This window comes from Diceros bicornis, unplaced genomic scaffold (genome assembly GCF_020826845.1).
Source record: "Diceros bicornis minor isolate mBicDic1 unplaced genomic scaffold, mDicBic1.mat.cur scaffold_869_ctg1, whole genome shotgun sequence".
NCBI classification, from domain to species: Eukaryota; Metazoa; Chordata; class Mammalia; order Perissodactyla; family Rhinocerotidae; genus Diceros; species Diceros bicornis.
The window spans coordinates 39,257-47,648 of record NW_026691749.1 but is presented as its reverse complement, the minus strand read 5'-3'; the positions used below and the strand labels follow the sequence as shown (position 1 = coordinate 47,648).

Below are 8,392 nucleotides of genomic sequence, written 5' to 3'. Positions count from 1 at the left end.
GTCTGCATTCATCTCTGTCTCCTCAAAGCTAGGACACGACTTAGGATTCCAGGGAGCTGTGGCTATGGCTGTGTATGCTCCTTGTGTACAGTTCAGGAGATGATATGGGGGAGGAGGCTGAGCGGCCTGGGCCCAGGGGGCAGCTCTCGACAAGTCTGATTGAGGGAAGGGGCCCAGGTAAAGGAATCTTGAAAAATGATCTACTTCCTTGGTCATAGACCCTGACAGATCTTAGAACTCTGGTATCCAGGCACCCACAGGCCCCCATCCAGCTCACTTGATTGGAGACAGTCAACAGGCAAAAACGTTTTGTTGTTGTATCCCAACTTTTGGAGAATCTGGACTCAAAAATGTCCAGAAAGAGAATCATTTTGGCGTTGCCGCCATTGGCTCAGCCCTCATCCCCGATGTCTCTGGGCGTCTGGAAGGAGGCAGTGCCGGCCAGGACACAACTGTGATCCCACGTGAGCAGTCCCACACCCCTTGTCCCTCATCGTGTGTGTGTGTCTGTGTGTCTTTGAAGAGAGGGGAAGGCAGGGCATGAGGGGTAGGTCATTCCTGGGCAGGAGCTGGTGGTTAGGTGTCAGAAGCCTGGTGGGTCTGTCATGTTCATACCCCAGGTCATGGTTGGCAGCATCAGAATGTGAGCTCCTCCACTCATATGTTACCGAGCCGTGGAGGTTTGATCTCCTTCCCTTCCTGACCACAGTTCTTTGCGGGGATGTCACTCTGTGTCTGAACAGAGGAGCAGACTTTCTCTTGGGGGTTGACCCCAGTGGCAGTGTGCAGCCAGCCCCTGATTCCTTCTGGCCCAGCTCCTGGGCAGTCTTTGCAGAACTCCACTCAGGAGGTCGTCGAGGAGATGCCCAATGGTTTCAACTCCACCAACTCACTAGACAAGGGGCAGGTGCATGAGACCACAAACACCATCTAGTGCTGCTCTGAGGTGAGAGCAGGAGCAGAGGGTCTCCACACTCAGGACCTTGAGATGATGGGGTTGGACCAGAACTAGGTCAGGACCAGACTGTGGCTGTCCCTTTTTCAAGCTAAAGGGGTTGTACATGCATGTCACCTTGCCTGATTCGAAGCTGAGCTGCCATGACCCTCTTACCCTTGCCCAGTGTGAGCTGCTGGAGGCCACTGAGGCAGAGCCAGAGTGTAAAGGGAACCACAGCCTGGGTATCCCTGGAAGGGATGTGGGATCATTTCTGTATTTAGAAGGACACATGGAAAGTTAGCTATATGGGTGAACCTTTCTCTTTATCCAGCTCCAGCTCCAGCTCCAGCTGCAGAGCTCCAGCCAGCAGCAGAAGCAGAGCAGTGGGCAGTGGTGGAGGTAGAGCTGTCTCCAGCTCTGTTGACATCACCCCTTCTAGCGCTGGAGCCAGCATCCGCTCCATCAGCAGTATTGGAGCTGGAGCAAGGGCCCACTTCGGCTCCAGCAGGAGTGGGAGCTGCTGAGCTGGAGTCACCTGGACCATCATTTCTAGTGGGAAGTTCATCTCCACCTGTGCTTGTTAAGCAGCATGAGAAGAAGCCTAACCTCATGGCCTTCCCTCCTAAGCTGGTGGTGGAGCAGTTGACCTTGATGGATGCTGTGAGCAGCTGGGCTCTCGGGCGGGGTGGAGCAGGCCTTCCTTCTGCCATTATTGCCTTAGACCTGATCCAGACTCCTATGATCTGGGCCCAAATCCTGGCTCCACTCCTTACCAACCGTACGACCTAGGCAACTTTCTGAACCCCTAAGATATTGCTGTCCACCTGCAGACCGTAGAGGTGGACATTAACAGGACCTGTTGCAAGGAGTGGCTGTGCCAACTCCATGAGGTAGAAGAGATGGAAAGCTGGGCAAGGCCTGGTCTATCTGTAAGGAGAGGAACTCACTGTGTGCAGCCAGATCCCTGGTGGCCCAACCTTCTGCAAGGAGGCTCCACAGCCTCAGGACTTATTAGACACCTGATGTGTACTTCACTACAAGGAAGACAGACAAGGACCGTGGTTGTAGCTGCCATGGGGGAATGGGCATCAAAATAGGGAATGGGACCAGAGGGGGTATCAGGGTGGTGGAAGATGTCCCCTTGGGATGAGCCGAGTTGAGCCACAGTCTGGAGCTTGGAGTTAGCCAGGACAGGGTGGGTGCAAATGACCCTCTCCCTTCCCTGCCAGTATTGGCTCCTGGGTCATCCTGTGCTGGGTGTCCTCGGTGGACAGGGAAGAAAACCCAGGGAATCTCACAAGGCTCAGGCCACATCCTGAGCTTCCTGAGCTCCAGCTCTAAACTGTGACTCCTGTGTGGGACTTTTGGGGATGTGGACACAGAGCTGGGGTGTGGCAATGCTGGGTGACACTCCCCCTGTTCCCCAGGAGCTCTTCCGGAAGGTGGTGCCCTCTCAGTGCCTGGGCTCCACCTGGGGCAAGAGGAACAAGCCTGGCAATGAGCACCTGGCACCCACTCTCCAGGCCACCGTCGACCACATCAGAAGAGTGGTCAGCCTCATCATCACCACCTGCCTCGGGGACCTGAGCATGACGGTGCCGGACAGGGTGAGGGTGGTGGAGCACTGCATCCAGGTGGCCAGGGTATGCTGTGGGAGGCCCAGTGGAGCCCCTCTCTGGAACCTTGGGAACTGCCTCTCCACCTTTATCAGCTCCCAGGATTGCAGTGTGTGGTCTAAGCCCCTGCACAGTCCCTAGGCCCTTCCTGCCAGGGGTCCACTGATCTTGACTCCAGGTCCCAGTGGGAGGATGCTCACTTCCTACCTGACTCCTTCCCTGGGTTGAGCTAAAATCCTCCTACCTGTGAGTGTTACTCTTTGGGTCCTAAATGTGCCCTTCTGGGGCTCCCTGAGCATCTGTCTCATCCAGGAGAGGAGATTTAAATAGAAGGGGACTGAAGCTAGAGCAAGCAGGGCTCCAGCGCCCCACCTCACAGCTCATTCTCTTCCCTTCCCCAGGAGTGCAAGATCCTGAAGAACCTCTCCTCACCCTGTACTGTCATCTCTGCTCTGCAGAAAACCTCCACAAACCACCTGAAAAATACACGAGGGAAGTTTCCTGGTGGGTAGTGCCCCTCTCCATAGGAGGACCAGGGTGGATGAGGGATCTCTTGAATATCTGCCATTGGCCCCTCAGTCAGCTAGGAACTCCTGGGAGGCAGCAAATGCTGGGGACAAGGCCTGGGCCTTGGCAAGTGGTCTCTAAGCCTCCTGGTGTCCTTAGTGCACCAGTTCTGCTTCAGTACTCGGTTTCCCTAAATGTCAGGTACTGGGTTGAGCCACATTGGAGATTTTCAAGTGTTTATAGCAACAGAACTCTATGCCCAGTTGAAACTCAAAGTGGTCAAAAGAGAGCTGCTCTGTAGAGCTGGGGAGTGGAGACACCAATGACCAACAGGAGAGTCCCCTCCCAGTCCTACGAGACTTTAGAGCTCAGTGGATCCCAGTGAGAACACTCCTCCAGGGAGGTTGAATCTCTTGGGTTGTCAAAGAAAAGGGATTTGCACTCAGACCCCTTACACTATCCCTAAATTTATCTTTCCCTCTTTCCCCTCCCCTCAGGGAGAGCTCTGAAAAACTTAAGGAGCGCTATAGCCAAGAAGAGTCCTTGAGCAGAGAACTGATGACAAAGGTAAAGTGGAGGATAGGGGACTGGAAAGAGAGGAGGAGTAGGGGGAGTGGGACAGGGCAGGCTGAGGTTTTGATAGTTTCTGACTTGAACTTTCTCTGAAACATTCCCGTCTATCTTGTCGAGGTTAACAAGCAGAGGGATCTGTTTGGTCCATGGGGCGGTGGGGTGCTGTTTATAGGCAGGAGGCCCTGGTCACGGGACACAGTGGTGTTGGCTGGGCTGTTCCAGGATGAGTTGCCGAGCTGGCACCATCAGCAGGTCTCTGGCTTCCATGCACGTCCATCTTGATGGATGTAGCTTGTTCCAGGCTGTTGGGTGGTTTGGGGGGGGGGTTAGCCCTCAGCCTAAACCTGTCCTCAGGAAGCCAGGTCCCAACTGCTCCTTCTGTCTTCACCATGTCTCAAAGGGGAGGTCACCCTGCCTGCCCCAGGGATGGGCACAGCAGGGGATTCCAATGGCCCAGGTGGACAAACAGGCTGCTCATCCTTGGGTCTGAATGGCTGCACCAGAGATAAATGTGTGTACATTCTGGGACTCCCCACTGGACCCCTAGAGCAGTCACTCAAGTCAACCGCAGGAGTCTCACCTGAGTGCCTGCTTGGCAATGACATATCCCCAGGTGGCTTATGAGAAGCGTCTAGGCAACTGATGGATTCTTAATGGATCCTCCTGAAAGGACGTTAAGAGCTTCATGTAAATGAGGGAGCAAAGCTTCCTATCACCCCCTTACCTGTGGATCAGATGTGACACCTTGGAGGTCCAGTTCCTGAGTGGATAAAGAAAGAGTTCAGTGCAGGGGAATATCCTGAGGGGTTCCTTGGTGAGGAGAAGGCTTTGGCATGGCCTCTGTCCCAGCCTGGGGGCCATACACTCCACAGGTCTAGGGCAGGCAGGAGCCACTCAACCACACTCCAAAAACACCCCATCCTCTCCATCCATGGCTTGGCTCAGGCCCAAGATTTGAGAGCACAGGGGACAGGACTCTTGTCAGTGGTTAGATTGGGCGTTAGGTGAGGATGTTGGAACAAGGCCTCTGGCTGGTAGGGGCAAGTGGCCTCTCCTCTGTGGGCCCCTGAGCAACTCACTGCCCCTGTTTGGGCCTCTGTCTCCTCATCAGGGAAATGGAGGGTCATCATGTGGTGCAGGCCTCACAGGGTGGTAATGAGGTAAGAGGGACGAAAGGAATGTGGGAGCTTTCTGCCTGCTCCACCTGGAGGGGTGAGGGCGAGAGAAATGATGACAGTCATGTGACATTGAGTCTTCAGGAGAACCTGTGAGGTAGCTGGAGTTCTCCCACATTCCAGATGAGGAAACAGGCTCGGGGAGGCCAGACCAAAAGCCCAAGCTCACACCCAGAGTGAGAGTTGGAGCTGGGCTTGTTCTGGAATCACAAGACCTTGGAGGGTGGAATGGCATTGGTACCAGTTGACTAGAGTCAGATGTCCAGGGTCGGAGGCCACTGGTGCTGGAGAGAAATGGGGTGAGGGGAGTATGGCCCGCTGACACTGTCCTCGACTCTGGCAGGAGGGGCCTTCCATGTTTGCCTCCCGGAGAGCAACCCCCAGAGAGTGCAGGAGAAACAGCAGCAGGAGCAGCACGTGAGTGTGCCTGTGGGGGAGGGGCTCTGGCCTCGAGCTGGAGGCCTCAAATCAAGAAAGGATGGCCCTTCCTCTTGGAGCCACAGTGTCTGAATCCTCCAGTAGAAGTGACCAGGAGGGCCTGGAAGAGCTGGTGAAGGATGGGTTCATTGTGGGGAGGGCCAGAGACCGCATACCCTGTGATTTGCCAGAAGCTGGCCCTGGGAGGTGAGGAGGAGGAGTGTGGTGTTCTTGGGGTGTGAAGGGAGGAAAAATTAAGAGGCTGTTAAGGGTCCTAGGCTACTCCCCGTGGGATCCCTGAGGTGGGCCTGGAGGCTGAGGGTGAGGATTTTTCAGGGGAGGGTCTGCAGGGAGCTGACTTGAGAGCAAAGGCTCATCCCACGTGCACCCCGGTGTCACAGGGTGACGTCCCCTATCTTGGCACATTCCTCCGTGACCTGAAGATGCTGGGTCTGGCGATGGGTGATTATCTCGAGGTGGGTGAACCTGAGGACCAGGCAGGGGACTAGGGTCCTGAGTCTTGGGATACGGGAGCCCCCGCACTGAGCTCTGAGCTCTCAACACTTGGCACATCTCCTGTCATGAGAGCCTCTCAACCACCCTTGGGAGCTGTCGCATCAGGCTCATCTTAGGGATGAGTGAACAGAGGCTCCGCTTGAGACACCCATTCGGGGTGCTCAGACTGGGGAAGCTCAGAGCTGCCTGATGGCACAGCTGCGTGAGGTTTTATCTGAGCTGGACTCATCCTCTCCCGCCATGCTGCCCATGGATGGTGAGAGAAATCGGGTCCCTCCAAGTCAGGCAGCACATAAGTGGCTGAGCAGTCCCCTCTGCCTGAGGCCTCAGCCTCCAAGTCTGTCATCAGAGAGGGTTGTACTGCCAGGTCACTCAGCCTCACCCCCATGTCCCCCTTCTCTGGATCCCAGAGCCTGGCCTAGGTCCAAGTCCTGTTTTCTCTGCATGCCCGGGCCCCTCTGGGGACCTGGCAGTCGTGCACCATGAGAAGGGGTGGGCATAGGGGGCTAGTCATGCTAGAGGGCTCTGTCTGATGGACTCTGGCTGTCTGCCTTCCAGGGGAATGAGATCAACCTTGAGAAAAGGACTGAGGTGAGCAGCTGTGGCACTCCATGCAGGGGAGGGGAAGGAGGTGGAAATCAGAGACCCTATGGACAGAACAGTCCCTGGCTCCACCCCCTGTATCTTACATTGAGTGGAAGAGTTTGATAACAGAGAAGTGGGAGACCCATCCAATTGCCGGGTGGGTTGAGGGGAGGATGGCATCAAGGAAAACTTCCTGGAGGGGCGGCTGATTATTCCCATTCTGAGAACAGGTAGAGCCTGGATGGAACTGGAGGGAAGGAGGGTTCCCAGCACTCGTCTCCTGCCCACTCCTCACCCCGCACAAGGCCCCTGCAGCATCCCCCAGCCAGGCCCTGTCTGCATCCTCTTCTTCCCTCTGGTCCCAGGAATACCGAGTCATGAGGGAGATCCTGCTGCTCCAGGTGGCTGCAAAGAATTAGAACCAGAGCCCGAGGAGCGATTTGGGGCCTGGTTCCAGGACATGGAGCTGCTCAACCAGAATGATAGGTGAGGCCAGGCAGGAGTTGGGTGAGGGCAGGGATGGATTCTCCCTGTTGGCCAGTCCAGAGAGCCTGTCTCAGTGGCCCCCCAGTCAGCCCTAGGCCTTATTGCATGGCGACCTCTGGGACATCCAGAATCCAGCTGCTGGGCAGTCAGTGGGGGGACATCAGATGTGTGGATCCTGGTAGGCTCACAAGTGCCTCTCTGTCCTGTAGCTACAGCCTGTCCTGCCAGCTGGAACCCCAGGCTTAGTTGGGCAACAGAATATTCAAGGCCAAGAAGAACCGGCCATCATCAAGTTCAGGGGTGAGTGAGTGTCTGGGCCGGGGTGACTGACTCCTAGGGGTTCAGTAAATCTTTGAGCTAAGCGTGTCCTTGGGGAGTCCGATAGCTGGCACTGGGATCCCAGCTCCACTACTGAGCAGTCCTGTGACTGGGGTGACTGTCTTCAGCTTCCTGAGACTCCATTTCCTCCTCTGTGAAATAGGTGATACTAAATGATCACCCTCGTGGCAGGGACAAATGGGGTACTGTTGGCTGACACTACTGAGCACAGAGTCTGGAGCACCCAGTGCAGTGGGGACAAGGTGGGGCCCATGATTCTGAGGGAGACCCCCAAGATAACCGGACTCTTCTACTCAGCCCCCAGGCCCCAACACCGAGCCCCATACCAGTGGCCGATCACAGCCCTATCCTCAGCAGCGCAGACACAGCTGGGAGGCTTGCGATGCACAGGGCCAGCTCCTCACACACGACGGGAAGGGGAGCATTGTAAGCTGATTCATGGGGACCCCTGGAGCCCAAGAGAGAGGGGACAACCCCACCCCAGCTCCCTGACATCTCTACCCCAGCGCCTATTCACCCATTGGGGAGGAACAGTAGTTATGTGTTGTAAATAATAAATGCCATATTTGAATATTATATTCAAGTCCTGTTCCCTTTACAGCCTGGGAGTTGTGGTGTGGTTCTGTCGCTTTCTGTAGGCATGTGAGAGAGACACAGAATCTCACATTTCTCCTTGAATCAAGAACTCTTCTGGGTCATCAGCTTATTGTATGTGGGGGAAGGGAGAAGGGCCAGCCCCTTCCCTGACTAGTCGGGACACTCCCAAGTCCCCCTAACTCAGAGGACAAGTTCATTTCAGTATCATTCAGCTCCTCCAGGAGCAGACACGGCCCCCCGCCCATTCTCTTGGGATTTAAAGGTTGAAGGTACTTTCACAGGCAGAGCAACAACCACTGAAATGTGGGTGTGTTTAAAACAGCACTACCCAGGACTGTGTCGTGCCACAGGCAGGGACTGCCTTTCTACGTTCTGGAGGAACAGGGAATGTATCCTACTTCTCTTGTTGAGGTTTCTTCTGACCAAATTTTAGAAACTTGCAGTTTTCTAGTTCAATCTCTGGAATTGCATCAGCTGTAAGTGAGGAAAACAACGTAAAAAGGTCAGAACGTGCATGTGGAGAAGACAAGGCCCAAGGAAGGTCATTTGCATATGGACTAAAGGCAGGCAAGATTTTCCCTCCTGAGGCCCATCTAGGGGCTCCATGTTCACCCCTGACCTAGATTTGAATCCTGCTGGGATCC

The 8,392-nt window shown here is 55.2% G+C and overlaps 1 protein-coding gene and 1 long non-coding RNA gene across 3 annotated transcripts; both read left to right on the top strand.

Annotated features, from left to right (window-relative positions):
- Positions 1–1,507: 1,507 nt before the first annotated feature.
- Positions 1,508–3,065, top strand: LOC131403779 (ral guanine nucleotide dissociation stimulator-like). Its single transcript, XM_058538077.1, has 3 exons — positions 1,508–1,597; positions 2,365–2,544; positions 2,955–3,065. The coding sequence occupies exons 1-3, from the start codon at positions 1,547–1,549 to the stop codon at positions 3,063–3,065; spliced, it is 342 nt and encodes a 113-aa protein (XP_058394060.1). The 5' UTR covers positions 1,508–1,546.
- Positions 3,066–6,366: 3,301 nt separating this feature from the next.
- On the top strand, positions 6,367–8,103 carry LOC131403780 (uncharacterized). Of its 2 annotated transcripts, XR_009219522.1 has the most exons (4): positions 6,367–6,556; positions 6,692–6,812; positions 7,022–7,112; positions 7,449–8,103. It is a non-coding gene; the product is annotated as an uncharacterized LOC131403780 (long non-coding RNA). The 2 variants fall into 2 exon arrangements; XR_009219521.1 differs by lacking the exon at positions 7,449–8,103 and having other exon boundaries at positions 7,022–7,244.
- Positions 8,104–8,392: the final 289 nt, after the last annotated feature.